The following is a 14,958-nucleotide window of genomic DNA, read 5'->3' as shown; positions in this document are numbered from 1 at the left end:
GTCTAGGTTATAAATATCCTTTGAGTATGTGGTGTTTAGGTCATGTATGACATTTAGGACAGTTGTCTGACTAACCTCCTTGAGCTGAAATGAGCTGTCTTGTTCATCAGGTATGTCTGTTGTTTGGTCATCATTAGTCATACAAGAGAAACCCCAGGAAAGGTTTTTGACACTTAAAAGATACATCTCCTGGATGCACTGGGACACATCATCAGTGATGTATCCTGGATTCATCGGGTGTTTCGGGTCTCGCAACATCAGACACCCTCGTCCAGGCGACGCAGCCGGGGTGATCAAGTCCCTGCTTGTGTCCCAGTAGCAACCCACAAATCTGCCCTTTTCAGCCACAACCACCTCGTGGCTTTCTCTGTCGCTTTACTTGCGGATTGAATGGCCCTCCTTTTTGCCGCCCCTGTGACTCCCAATCGGCCAATAACTTTGCAGAGGGAGCGTCCTGCAAAGCCACGGCAGCCAACTTCTATTGGCTCATAGAAAGTCCTCCAGCCCCTGCCCCCCTCCACCAGTTCCTGATATTTGGCACGTTTCCTTTTGTTGGCTTCTTCAATCCGCTCCTCCCAAGGCACTGTTAGTTCCAGCATGATCAGGTGTTTTGAAGCCTCTGAGATGATGATCATGTCTGGCCGGAGAGATGCTGTTACAATGTGCTGGGGGAACCTCAGTTGTTTTCCCAGGTCAATGTGTAGCTGCCAATCAGGGGCTGTGTGAAGGAGTCCTGTCCTGTGGACGTGCACGAGGTCTCTCCCCAGCTTTGATGAATGAGATTGCCTTCTTTGGCGCATGATGTTGCTGGCTGCTTTGAGTACCTGGTCATGGCGCCAGCGATAGCGACCATCAGCCAGGGACTTTGGGCAACTGCTGAGGAGATGTTCCAAGGAGCCTCTTCCAGAGCAAAGGGAGCAGGAGGGTGTCTCGCTATTCCCCCACACATGGAGGTTTGCTGGGTTTGGGAGGGAATCGTAGACTGCTGCCATGAGGAACCGGACGCGGTGGAGGTCTGCCTGCATGATGTTTGACCAGGTGACTTTGCGCTGCAACGTGCCCTCCCATCTTGTCCATGCCCCCTGTTGCCGGAGTCCAACTACCCTGCCCACTCGCTCTTTCTCCAAGCCTGCTCGGACCTCCTCCTGGAGTAGATGTCGTATGTCTTTGCCCCAGGCCTGGCTGACTTGGGTCTTTGGGAAGTAGCCCAAGCCTGCTCTCCCTGTTGCCACGGCCCCAACCAGTGCCTTTTGCCTAAGGCGTGACTCAGCCACCTCCACTGCCTTTTCTGCCCTCCACTTCCTTCCTGTCCTTACTTCAATCCCGGCTGATGACACCTTGCAGTCCCTGGAGTCTCTGTACTGTAGGGCTTCTCTTGTGCGTGCCACCTTGAATTCTTCAGTGAGCCCACTGAAGGGTAGCTGCAGGATGTTGCTTGTCCCGTACAGGGCAGCGCTGTTGAGGCTGCGGGGGAGACCCAGCCATCTCCGCAGAAAGCTGCTGATCTTCCTTTAAAAGGATTCCACTGTTGTTACTGGGACTGCATATACAAGGAGAGGCCACAGGACTCTGGGAAGGATGGAGTGCTGGTAGATCCAGGCTTTGAATCTACCAGGTAGGCCAGACTTGTCTACTTTGGTGAGCCCCCCTCGAAGCTCTTCAGTAGATTTCTGGATAGCAGCAGAGTCCTTCAGGCTGGAGTCAAAGAGCTTTCCCAAGCTCTTGACTGGTTGCTCCGTGATGGATGGAATGACCATTCCTGAGATTGAGAACCGGAATCTGTCGACCACCTTCCCCCTCTTCAGCACCATGGACCTTGACTTTGCGGGCTTGAAACTCATCCTGGCCCGTCCAATGAGCCTCTCCAATCCCTGCAAGATCCACCTGCTCCCTGGGACTGATGTTGTTGTGATAGTAAGGTCCTCCATATAGACTCTAATAGGGGGCTGTCGAACACCTGATCTGGATAGAGGCCCTCTGTATTCCACCTCAGCAGACTTTACCAGCATATTCAGTACCAGTGCAAAAAGGACAACGGAGATGGTGCATCCTGTTATTATTCCCTTCTCAAGGCGATGCCAGTCAGAGGTTATTGACTCAGAAGTGACCCGGAGCGTGAAGTTATTGTAATAATCCAGGATCAAGTTCTTGATCTTACTGGGAACATGGTGGCGGTGCAGCGCAAGCTCAACTAGCTTGTGTGGGATGGACCCATAGGCGTTAGTCAGGTCCAACCACAACACAGCAAGTTCCCCTCTGCTCTCATGGGCCTTTCTGATGAGCTGTGTGACGACACCGTTGTGCTCTAGACAGCCGGGAACTCCAGGAATCCCCCCCCTTCTGCACTGAAGTGTCGATGTAGTTGTTCTTGAGGAGAAACTTGGTCAGTTTTCGGGAGACGATGCTGAAGAACACCTTCCCTTCCACACTCAGAAGTGAGATAGTCCGAAACTGGTTGATGTTTTTCGAGTCCTCCTCCTTGGGGATCCAAACTCCCTCTGCACACCTCCCACGGGTCGGCCACCCTCCTCCTTCGCCAGATCACCTTCAGGGTCTTCCACAGATGTTTCAGAAGCCCTGGACAGCGCTTGTAGACGATGTAAGGTACACCACTGGGGCCCGGGGAAGATGCTGAGCGGGCTGCCTTGGTGACCTCTTCAACCTCCTTTAAACTGGGCTCTGTCAACTGGAACTCTGCCGTTGGTGGCGCAGGGCTGATGAGCGCTCTATTGGGTCCTAGATCTTGTCCCCTGAGTGGGTCACTCATGGTATTCTGGAGGAAACGATTCACTTCCTCTCTTGGGCACTCAAGCCGGCCACTGCGCTTGTTTAGCAAACCGTAAGGGATTGGCAATGAAGGCTGCTCGCTTCCTAGCTCTCTCTCTTCCACGCCTCCTGTGCCACCCTGCTCTGTGGAGAGTTGTCAACTCCTTCCGCAGGATGTTGCGCAGCTCTTCTAAAGGTCGTTTGTCCTCCTCAGCAGCTCTCTTGAACTGTTTCCTGAGGGTTCGAAGCTCTTGGCGCAGTTGGTGTGTCTTAGTGGCCCTGCGGTTCATTGTGTAGGGAGTGGCCTCAGTGTTGCCCTTCTCCATCCGTCCAAATCTTTCTGAGCCATAGCTGACGATGATGGTACTTATTGCCTGGAGCCTGCTGTCAACATCTCCTTTGGCTGTGGCTTGGATGATGTTGGACACATCCTCATCAAACTGCAGCCACTCGCTCCGTCTGTTTGCTTGGGGCCATTTAATCCGCTGCTGTGGAACTACTCTGCTGGGATTGAGAGACTCCGGTGCATTTAATTCTGGCCTGATGGATTCTTAAGCCATGTTGATTTTTGCACTGCTTGCCGCAGATACATGTTATACTCGTAGTCAGTTCGTTTGCGGGGGTCGTTAACCTTGGGTCCATCCGATTGGAGATCTCACCCCCCCCCCCCCTCTCGGGATCTCCTGGGGGTATTTCTCTGTAGGGCTTTCCGTAGCTTATTTTGGTACTTTCTCACGAAAGATACAGGCTGGGGTGCTAACCCATACTGTCCCGGGTGCCGTCTTTCCGAGCTGCCAACTGTCTCTCCAGTAGTCGACCAAACTGTTCTTGGTTGCCACCCAGTCTTTCCTATGAGTCACTGGCTAAGCCAGACTGAAACTTAAAAGATACATCTCCTGGATGCACTGGGACACATCATCGGGTCAGACAGATTCTATAAAGAATTTATTGAACTCATTTGAGACTTGTGTACAATCAGTAATGATTTTGTCTCCTATTTTAAGTTTATATTGGGTTTGGGTGGTGTTACCCTCTGGGTTTAATAGGCTTTGTAGTAGTTTCCAGATCATTTTGCCATTTCCTTTGGCCTCTATGTGGATGTGGATGTGCATGTGGATGTAATAGTTTGATTGGGACATTCTGAGCTGTTTAACTACTTGATTACGCAAGCCTTTAAATATTTTCAAATCGGTGTCACTACGAGTTTTGATGAAAGTTTTTAAGGCATAATCTCTCTTTTTCATTCATTTCCGGATATCATCATTAATCCATGGTAAATTAAAATTTCTGTGGGATTTTTTTCGCTTTCTAATAAATTTATCAATAATGCGTCCGATAGTAGACATTAGCTGATTACAACAGGCAATTAATACCCTTTAATTCGTTTTCAAATGCAGTTGTTGATTTGCGAGGGATCTCAAGTTTAAAAGTTTTCTGATCTTGACTTTTAAACCTCGTCAGACGTTTCTTTGTGAGTTTTCTTGCAGCTACTGTCAGATTATGGTCTGACAAGCCGGTGACTAGATTGTACGTTTTTACGATTCTGTCAGGCTTGTTTGTGAAGATTAAATCAATTAGTGTCTGAGTGTTTTTAGTGATACCTGTGGGGGTTTCTATCTTCTGACTAAAGTCATGTTTAGATGTGAGGTCTTTTAGTTTTTTTCTGCAGTGTTTGTCTAGCCAGTTTAAGTTGAAGTCTCCGAAGACAAGTACTTCACTGTTATTCTAAAACAGTACATCTAAGTCTTCGCATAGCGTTCCAACGCATGCAGATGGAGGGCTGTATACCACCAATACATTGAATTGCATGTTTTGTGATAGTGTGACATTAATACATAAACATTCAGTAGATATATCAGCAGTCAGGGGAATTTCCTTTGCATTAAATGAGTCCTTGACATATATCAGTACGCCCCCTCCCCTTCCCACAGTTCGGTCCCTTCTAAAACATTTATATCCCGGAACACTGATTATGCTGGTTAAAATGTTATCATGCAGCCACGTTTCACTGATGCATAGAAAATCAAGATTAGACTCGGACAGTAATAATCTGATTTTATCACACTTGGGAAATAGGCTTCCGATGTTTAAGTGACCTCCCAAAATACCTTTGGGTTTCACTGCAGGATCCCAAATCACTTTAGCATGATAAACAGTTTGAAAAAGCAAAGTCTGTTTCTGCTTCGTCTGTGCTTGTGTTTGGAGTGTTCCTTTTTTACCTTGCGGCCCGCGCTTCTCCAGCTGGGCGCCGTACGTGTAGCCCCCCCCCCCCCCGAAGAAGCACCTGCCACGCAGGGGCGCCCAGTCCACAGCGCGCTCCCGGCATTGTCCGGCCTCCGCCCTGGGCACCACCTGGTCGATCTTCTCCTCGATGAGGTTGCACTCCTCCGGCGTGAAGATGCTCTTCTGCAGGATGCTGCTCTTCACCCGCTGGGCTTCCAGCTCCCGGAGGTCGGCACCGTCTTCGCCGCTCTCGCACTCGCCGTCGTCGTACTCGCGGTGCCGGCGTTTCCGCCCGCTCCCGTTACCCGTCTCGTGCTCGTCCGTGTGCGGCGGGACCGACCTCGGCTTCTCCCTTAGGTCGGCGCAACTGCTGGCGGCCATGTCTGCCGTCGTTCCCGGCGTCCAGTGCAGTTTGTGTGTGATGTCCACTCCAGGCAGGCTGCTGTACATGACCCCGGACGACACAAACATGCCGAGGACGCTGCCGGGGGTCCAAAGGCAGATGGCGAGACGCAGCAGGAAGACGCTCCTGCTGTGCATGTGAAACTGCATGCTCCCAAGTGCTTAAAATCTGATCTTTTTGCATCAGATTTGGGCCACATGAAGAGGTAGTCCAAATATGTTTGGAATATGACAAATTATACAACGTTGAACTTCACTGGTTTTGGGTTTTCTATTATGCGTCTCACCGTGGCTTGTAGGCCGCTTAGGGCTGCTACAAACCGGGCTAGTCAGCTAGCGACGGCTAACGGTAGTGAACGTGTCCGCGGCGTCTAAAGTTACGAAATGTCTCTGTTCTAACTGGTGGACACGGTTCTCTAATAGGGCCAACCTATCTATGAGAACGGTGCACGAAGAGCAGGGAGCTATACTCACATTGTTTCTTACACCGAGTTAAGTTCTTGCTGTCATCGGAGCAATAGTTAAAGTTAAAGTTAAAGTACCAATGATTGTCACACACACACTAGGTGTGGCGAAATTATTCTCTGCATTTGACCCATCACCCTTGATCACCCCCTGGGAGGTGAGGGGGCAGTGGGCAGCAGCGGTGGCTGCGCCCGGGAATCATTTTTGGTGATTTAACCCCCAATTCCAACCCTTGATGCTGAGTGCCAAGCAGGGAGGTAATGGGTCCCATTTTTATAGTCTTTGGTATGACTCGGCCGGGATTTGAACTCCCAACCTACCGATCTCAGGACGGACACTCTAACCACTAGGCCACTGAGTAGGTGGCGAAGGGTAGCAGCAGCGTGAGGGAGCAGAAGCCTTCGGAGCGCAGTTGCTTCGGACGGGGACTAGCTTCCTTAGCTTAGCAGCTAGCTACTTAGTTTTTATGTGGTAAACAGCACAGTAGCTTCGGACTGGGACTGGCTTAGCTTTGCTAGCTTAGCAACTATCTAGCTGAGAGAGAGGCGGTAAGACAAAGAGTTGGTGCTTTGTAAGTTTGATAAGACTATTAAAAATGTTGGAGAACGAATAAAGAAAGCTGTACAACAATTAGAAGCACACAGATGGAAAGATAGTACTGAGCTTTTCCGTGGCAGCGAGTGGCAGCAGACTTTTCCGGACGTAACGTCACTCACCAGAAACAACTTTTGACTTGAGGGAACTTTTGTGGGGCATCTGTGTGCTGAAGATCGCTGATTTGTGGAACTATCTTACAGTGTTTTGACTCAGCTGTAGTCTTTAAACCACAATGCAATTTAATGTTGATTATTCATTTGAACAAACTTAATTTCAATATGCAAAGCTACGAAAAGTGGACGGACTCTCTTAAACAAATTTATAGAGAACTATAAAGTATTCAGCCTGACTTCAAAGCGGATGGGAGAGCTGATCACTGGAACTTCAACCTCATATTTTAAAAAGCAATGTGAAATTAAGGACGAGTGGAAACAAAGGTAAATGGCATACAACATTCACGATTTTAGGGACACGCCATTTGTTTAGTTATTAACATCAACACGAATGCTAATGCTAACAGGCTGACGCTGAATCTGAATTGTTATGTTGTCACTGTAAGTAAGATAAACAATTACATTTATTATTTATACATGGTTATTTACAGCCGAAATGGACGATAAAGACTTGCCTGATGCTCATGAATTCATCATTTACTGAAGGAACAACTTTCTGCCTATTGGACACTGTGAACCAAAGCCTGTCTTCTCATGTAAAACCCGGTTTTGTATATAATTGCTTTGTATTGCTTTTACTTACACTTTATTAAAAGAAATATGACCTAATAATGTCTGTTTATTTACATGGTATGAATGTAGATATATACTGTGCTTGTCATCCATACTGTACATAATCAGCCTGATTTTTATAAACAGGCCTGTACTGTGAAATGTGGTGGAAACACAAACCACATAAATCTACAGGAAATTTAGTCCCAGGAAGTAAAGGGTCTAGGAATCTAAAGTTTCTGAATTTTTGGTGGAAAAAGGCCTATTATTGAAAAAAGGGGTGCAACGATTCGTAAACATGAAAAAATAAATAAAAAATCAACAATAAACCAATATTGCTTCTGCAAATACATTTGTTTTACCCAAGGTAATACAAGTGTAAGTTGTGCATCCCATTACCTGCATTGTTAGCCACCTTGTGCAAAGCGTTTTTTTACTATTCAGAATGCACACAAAAGGGAAAGACGTGTGTTCTTATCTCACCCAATGATTGTGGAGAATGGGCAAAATTAAAAAAAGAAGGGCAGTTGTCCTTTAATACCTTGGGTGAAATAAGCGTTTTAAGTTATGACAAAACATTTTTTTGCAGAAGCAAAATAGTCATGAAAAAAAGAAACAGCTTAACTTGAACTACTAGTACAACTCAAACGCAAAGTAGGACAGGAATGCCACAGGCCAAATGAATAGGGTGTTTTGGTGGAAAGCAAGAAAAACGGCTTTAGGGACAATTTTCACAATCAATTGTTCCTCCCCGTAACTTCCCAAAATGTGAGTGAATCTACTGGACTATCAAAGCATTTGTCCAAGAATTGAATGAGAATTGATTATAGCGATACGTTCAGCCACAGAAAGCAAAACACTGTGTCCTGAGCTGCATCCCTCAAATAAGAACTCACCTTTTTTTTTAGCAAGGACTCCAAAACGGTGCTCTATCTTTCCCTCTCAAAATAATTTGAAAGCAATTTTAGACACAGGAGATACAAGGACAGAAAAATAAGCAAAGGAGAAAAAGTGCTTGGATTGTACCACACAAATACATTAACCAATCGAGATATTTACATGCTTTTGTATTTATTGACAAATGTTTAGATCAATAATTTTCCTCCACTCGTTGAAAACAAAAATACAGAAGATTCTACCTTGGAGGCCAGGGCTTCAGCACTTTCTCGACACGTTCTCTCAATCTCCAGCTTCTCCTGAATGACAGCGACCTCTTCAATGACCATCTTAGAAACTAGAAAGAGGAAGTGTGCATTAGCTGCTGTTCATTTTTTTAAGGACACCAGCGCATGAATGTGAGGTAGTGCTGTGTGATATGGACAAAAAATATATTCCTGAATAGGTAATCTCATAGCCTTATAACAACGTTAGTATTTTGTCACATTTTAACAATGTCAAGTGTTTCCCACGCATCGGCAATACATTTGTGGCTGCGGATATGGTGGGAATGGGACTGGGGCTGTGTCAAAATGGCATCGTATAAAATGCAAAAATTGCTAAGGCACATGTATTTTTTTAAAAGGCTAAACAACATTTTAACATATCTTACTTTGCATTAAATAAGTTATTATCACGTTACTAAATGTGACATTCATGTGTAATTTGCAATTTGCAATTCGACAAAAGAAAATAAATTTCTTATATCTATTTACAAAAACATATATTTGTTCTTCTATGCTACGTATGTGCCTCTTGAGACCTCACTGTAGGCTTTGTAAGGTCATATTACCGCTAAACTAAACAAAATTGATGCTAAGCCATCCTTTTTTTTCCAAATAAGAATCGATGAGATTTAAGAATCCAATCGTTAAACAGAATCGAAAGTGGAATCGGAACCAGACAAATCTTATCAATTCTCATCCCTATTGACCTTTTTAATCCATACCAACAGGCAACAGGCACAGGAGTTAACCTTCTCTTTTTTTGGCAGCAATTCCTCTTCAAGTTTTGTTGTTTAGGTCCCATTGTGCTTTCCTTCTCTGCTAAAAGTATACTGCTGTGTTGTTGACATCCATGTCACTGCCTAATTTACTGAGTTGCCAGATCCCATTGCGCATGCGCCGCAATTGCAACACGCATGCGCAAACATAACAACTTCTTGCTGCATGCGCAAATTGATCAGACAAATCCATAAATCAGGCAGTGACAGCCATACTCCCACCCACTAACTTTTGCTGTAAAGTTATTTCAAGTACCACAAAGTAGAGGTGCAAACAATTTGTCGACATTGTCAAATTCATTTGTCGATAATAGTCGTGACATCATCACTCGCTTTTTTTCAGCACCACCATTCGCTTCAACATCGAGAGTGAAAACATGTAAAGTGTGGGAACATTTGCTCTTATTGTTGTTAAAACATGAATGAAATGCTCCTTTTGCAAAGCAGATTGTTAGATGTTGTGTTTTGCCACACTGCCTGGCTGCTCCAGTCTCCTTCTTTCTCTCTCCAAATTTTTGCGAAACAGCTGGAGTTGTGGCTCCAGGATGCATATACGGCTGATTGTCTTATCAGCCTCTTAAGCTGAGGGCTTGTAGCTGAGAGATGCCATTTTTTTGTCCCGTGTCATCTATGCTTACGACGACAAGACCTTTTTTGAACTGGCTCCCATACTACAGATCTCTCTTCACTCCGGTGTCTCCCCTGCATTGGTACTGTTTTACCTTGCCTCCAGACGGATCTCTCTATTCAGGTTATTTTAGTCCTTTTGATATTTTTTTGTTTTATGGTACTTGCTTTTATGTGCTATCTCTCTTAGTTTCTTGCTAAATACGTTTGTGTACTCCTTTAGGTACTTTGTGACAGTAAAATACTTTGTAAATATGCTCTTCGCCCTCCGCCTCTTCATCTGGGGTTCAGGTGTTTACCAGAACCTAACAGAAAATACTGGCCATTAAAAAATGTCCTCATATAGGTAGACACCATCAGGCTCGCCCTTTGCAACCTGACTTTGTGTATGAGGAACAGGAGGAGACGTTTGGTGCTCGAGGCAGCGGCATTGAGGAGCTGACAGTGACAGGACACTCGCTTGAGCGTGCTCGAGTCTCAGCTCCATTTCCTGGTATCCACCCTTCAGTGGACCTACCTGGTCGCTCCCTTCCCGACCTTTGCTGACGTAACACCCCCCCACAGAACAAGTCGCTCCGCAAACGACTGAGGCTAATGCACCAGCCCACTGCTCTAAAGGCCCGATAGTTTCTCCGGCAACACGGGTGAAGTGTGTTCTTTTCTCCCTCAATGTGAGCTGCACTTTGAGCTCCAGTTAACTGCCTTCGGCTCTGATGGGGCGCAAGTGGCTTTCGTCATTTCAAATCTGTCTGGCAAGGCAGCCACATGGGCCAAGGGAGAGTGAAACCGCCGCACAGATGTACAAACCCCGTTTCCATATGAGTTGGGAAATTGTGTTAGATGTAAATATAAATGGAATACAATGATTTGCAAATCATTTTCAACCCATATTCAGTTGAATATGCTACAAAGACAACATATTTGATGTTCAAACTGATAAACATTTATTTTTTTGCAAATAATCCTTAACTTTAGAATTTGATGCCAGCAACATGTGACAAAGAAGTTGGGAAAGGTGGCAATAAATACTGATAAAGTTGAGGAATGCTCATCAAACACTTTTTTGGAACATCCCACAGGTGAACAGGCAAATTGGGAACAGGTGGGTGCCATGATTGGGTATAAAAGCAGCTTCCATGAAATGCTCAGTCATTCACAAACAAGGATGGGGCGAGGGTCACCACTTTGTCAACAAATGCGTGAGCAAATTGTTGAACAGTTTCAGAAAAACCTTTCTCAACCAGTTACTGCAAGGAATTTAGGGATTTCACCATCTACGGTCCGTAATATGATCAAAGGGTTCAGAGAATCTGGAGAAATCACTGCACGTAAGCAGCTAAGCCCGTGACCTTCGATCCCTCAAGCTGTACTGCATCAACAAGCGACATCAGTGTGTAAAGGATATACACCACATGGGCTCAGGAACACTTCAGAAACCCACTGTCAGTAACTACAGTTGGTCGCTACATCTGTAAGTGCAAGTTAAAACTCTCCTATTCAAGGCAAAAACCGTTTATTAACAACACCCAGAAACGCCGTCGGCTTCGCTTGGCCTGAGCTCATCTAAGATGAACTGATACAAAGTGGAAAAGCGTTCTGTGGTCTGACGAGTCCACATTTCAAATTGTTTTTGGAAACTGTGGACGTCGTGTCCTCCGGACCAAAGAGGAAACGAACCATCCGGATTGTTATAGGAGCAAAGTTGAAAAGCCAGCATCTGTGATGGTTTGGGGGTGTATTAGTGCCCAAGACATGGGTAACTTACACATCTGTGAAGGCGCCATTAATGCTGAAATCAATCAATCAATCAATCAATGTTTATTTATATAGCCCTAAATCACAAGTGTCTCAAAGGGCTGCACAAGCCACAACGACATCCTCGGTACAAAACCCACATAAGGGCAAGGAAAAACTCACCCCAGTGGGACGTCGATGTGAATGACTATGAGAAACCTTGGAGAGGACCGCATATGTGGGTAACCCCCCCCCCCTCTAGGGGAGACCGAATGCAATGGATGTCGAGTGGGTCTGACATAATATTGTGAGAGTCCAGTCCATAGTGGATCCAACATAATAGTAAGAGTCCAGTCCATAGTGGGGCCAGCAGGACACCATCCCGAGCGGAGACGGGTCAGCAGCGCAGAGATGTTCCCAGTCGATGCACAGGCGAGCGGTCCACACCGGGTCCCGACTCTGGACAGCCAGCACTTCATCCATGGCCACCGGACCTCCCCCCCCCCAAGGAAGAGGGGGAGCAGAGGTACATACAGGTTTTGGAGCAACATATGTTGCCATCCAAGCAACGTTACCATGCTTATTTCAGCAAGACAATGCCAAGCCACGTGTTACATCAACGTGGCTTCATTGTAAAAGAGTGTGGGTACTAGACTGGCCTGCCTGCAGTCCAGACCTGTCTCCCATTGAAAATGTGTGGCGCATTATGAAGCCTAAAATACCACAACGGAGACCCCCGGACTGTTGAACAACTTAAGCTGTCCATCAAGCAAGAATGGGAAAGAATTCCACCTGAAAAGCTTAAAAAATGTGTCTCCTCAGTTCCCAATCGTTTACTGAGTGTTGTCAAACGAAAAGGTGATGTAACTAGGGCTGAAACGACGCGTCGACATAGTCGACGTCATCGGTTACGTAAATACGTCGAGGACGTTTTTGTTCGTCGACGCGTCGCATATTTACGTCACACTACCGTCATGGCGGAGCGCAAAGCAGACGATGCGAGCGGTGCGAGCGAGGGGAAAAAAGCACGCCAAAAGTCGTCAAAAGTGTGGGAGTATTTCAATAAACGGCCTAAGACGAAACGCTACTTTTACTCCGCTACTTTTATCTACATTCAGCTCGCTACTCGCTACTAATTTTTATCGATCTGTTAATGCACGCTTTGTTTGTTTTGGTCTGTCAGACAGACCTTCAAAGTGCCTGCCTTACTGGTGACGTTTCACTTCGTTCCACCAATCAGATGCAGTCACTGGTGACGTTGGACCAATCATACAGAGCCAGGGGTCACATGACCTGACTGGCTCCGAGCTAACTTCGGGTGTTACCATTTAGTGGTCAATTGTACGGAATATGTACTGTACTGTGCAATCTACTAATAAAAGTTCCAATCAATCAATCAAAAGTGTGAAGGAAAAAAGACCCTTTTTTTATTTCAACCGTAAAGACTGACTGCACAGTTCCTGTCTTCACAATAAAAGTCCCGCTCCATCGCGCCTGCGCTTTCAAAATAAGAGTCTCCGAAAGCCAGCGCAAACAAGCTAGCAAGCTACGGAGTTTGCCGCCAATGTATTTCTTGTAAAGGGTATAAAAACGAATATGGAAGGTGGACAAATAAGATGGCAAATAACAACCACTTTCATGTGGTATTAGACAGAAAGGAGGAACTTTTTTTCTCCTCCATTTGAAAACGTGGACGTTACCAGCACTGCTTCCTGATTACAATCAATGCAAGTCATCAGAATCAGGTAATACACCAACTTATATTCTTGTCTTCATGAAAGAAAGGAATCTATATGTTAAACATGCATGTATAATTATTAAAACACCTTTAACATGTAAACAAAAACGGCAAAATAAATAAATATAAATTATATACTGTATATATCAATGTATGTATATATATATATATATATGTGTGTGTGTGTGTGTGTGTGTGTGTGTGTGTGTGAGTGTGTGTATATATATATACACATATATATATATATATATATATATATATATATATATATATATATATATATGATATGTGTGTGTATGTTAGTAGTTTTTTCATACACACACACATATATATGATATGTGTGTGTACTTGAGTAGTTTTTTCACAACATACTTTTTACTTTTACTCAAGTAAATATTTGGGTGACTACTCCTTACTTTTACTTGAGTAATAAATCTCTAAAGTAACAGTACTCTTACTTGAGTACAATTTCTGGCTACTTTACCCACCTCTGCTAATAATGTTGTTGTATGCACACTGTCGAGCGGAAATGGCCTATCATAGCAGCACAACGGCAGCGTTCTTGCCATCACCATCAACTAGTCAATCGTCCGCGTGAGTATACGTTGTCATCATTACACAAAAACATGAATGTGTCATTTGTATCTGCGTTGTAAATTCATAAACTAAAGCACCGTTTCGCTCTGAGAGGAGCGTTTGGCGTGCCTGTTCAGTGTTTACAAAGACGCGCTCCTCTTTAACGCTAACGTTAATTAGTTGTGCAAATACCTTTTACAACATTAACAATTACGTATACTATGTACAAACGAACAATTAACTTTCACTTTAATCATACTATCATTGTTGTGTTATTAAGCAAAATAAGCAAAAGTTTTACTTTTGTTGAAATGTTTACACTGTTGTTACAGAATATTTCGTTTTGCACTTTTTTGTATTGGATGTTTATCTTTATTTTTGCACATTTTAGCAAATAAGCAATACTTTTACTTTTGTTGAAATGTTTACACTGTTGTTACAGAATATTTCCGTTTTGCACTTTTTTGAATTGGATGTTTATCTTTATTTTTGCACATTTTAAAGCAAAATAAGCAATACTTTTACTTTTGAAATGCTTATACTATTGCAGAATATTAAGATTTGCACTGGATGTTTACTTTTATACTTGCACATTAAAAGCAAATAAGCTACTTTTAATTTTGTTAAATGTTTACATTGTTACAGAATATTTTGTCATGTTGTTGTCAATGTTGACTGAGTGGCCATACTTTTTTTTTTGTAAATAAAAGCCATGCCTTTTGAAAAAACTGGCCTACATTTATTTTTTCATCTTCATTTTAAAATAAAAAAAATAATCGGTAAAAGGAAAAATAATCTATAGATTAATCGAAAAAATAATCTATAGATTAACCGATTAATCGAAAAAATAATCTATAGATTAATCGATAGAAAAATAATCGTTAGCTGCAGCCTTAGATGTAACATAGTGGTGAACATGCCCTTTCCCAAGTTAATGATTATTTGCAAAAAATAAATAAATAAAGTTTATGAGTTTGAACATCAAATATCTTGTCTTTGTAGTGCATTCAATTGAATATGGGTTGAAAAGGATTTGCAAATCATTGTATTCCGTTTATATTTACATCCAACAAAATTTCCCAACTCATATGGAAACAGGGTTTGTATGCTCCTCCTATCCTGCATTTGCCAAAGCTATGGAGCAGGCAACTCACATCGCAGAGAGG

At 44.0% G+C, this 14,958-nt stretch overlaps 1 protein-coding gene across 6 annotated transcripts in view; it reads right to left on the bottom strand.

The window, feature by feature from the left end:
* shtn1 (shootin 1) overlaps window positions 1-14,958 on the bottom strand; it is a 177,509-nt gene that overhangs the window by 128,477 nt on the left and 34,074 nt on the right. For all 6 annotated transcript variants that reach the window (XR_012051258.1, XM_061964012.1, XM_072916435.1 and 3 more), the window contains exon 5: window positions 8,318-8,412. Coding sequence is in view for 5 of the 6 variants with exons in the window: in XM_061964012.1 (XP_061819996.1) it covers window positions 8,318-8,412 (95 nt within the window). In the remaining variant the exon portion in view is untranslated. The remainder of the gene's footprint in view (window positions 1-8,317; window positions 8,413-14,958) is intronic.

Source organism: Nerophis lumbriciformis, linkage group LG02, assembly GCF_033978685.3.
Source record: "Nerophis lumbriciformis linkage group LG02, RoL_Nlum_v2.1, whole genome shotgun sequence".
Classification (NCBI taxonomy): domain Eukaryota; kingdom Metazoa; phylum Chordata; class Actinopteri; order Syngnathiformes; family Syngnathidae; genus Nerophis; species Nerophis lumbriciformis.
Note: the sequence above shows the minus strand (reverse complement) of the source record. Positions and strands in the feature narration are given on the sequence as shown.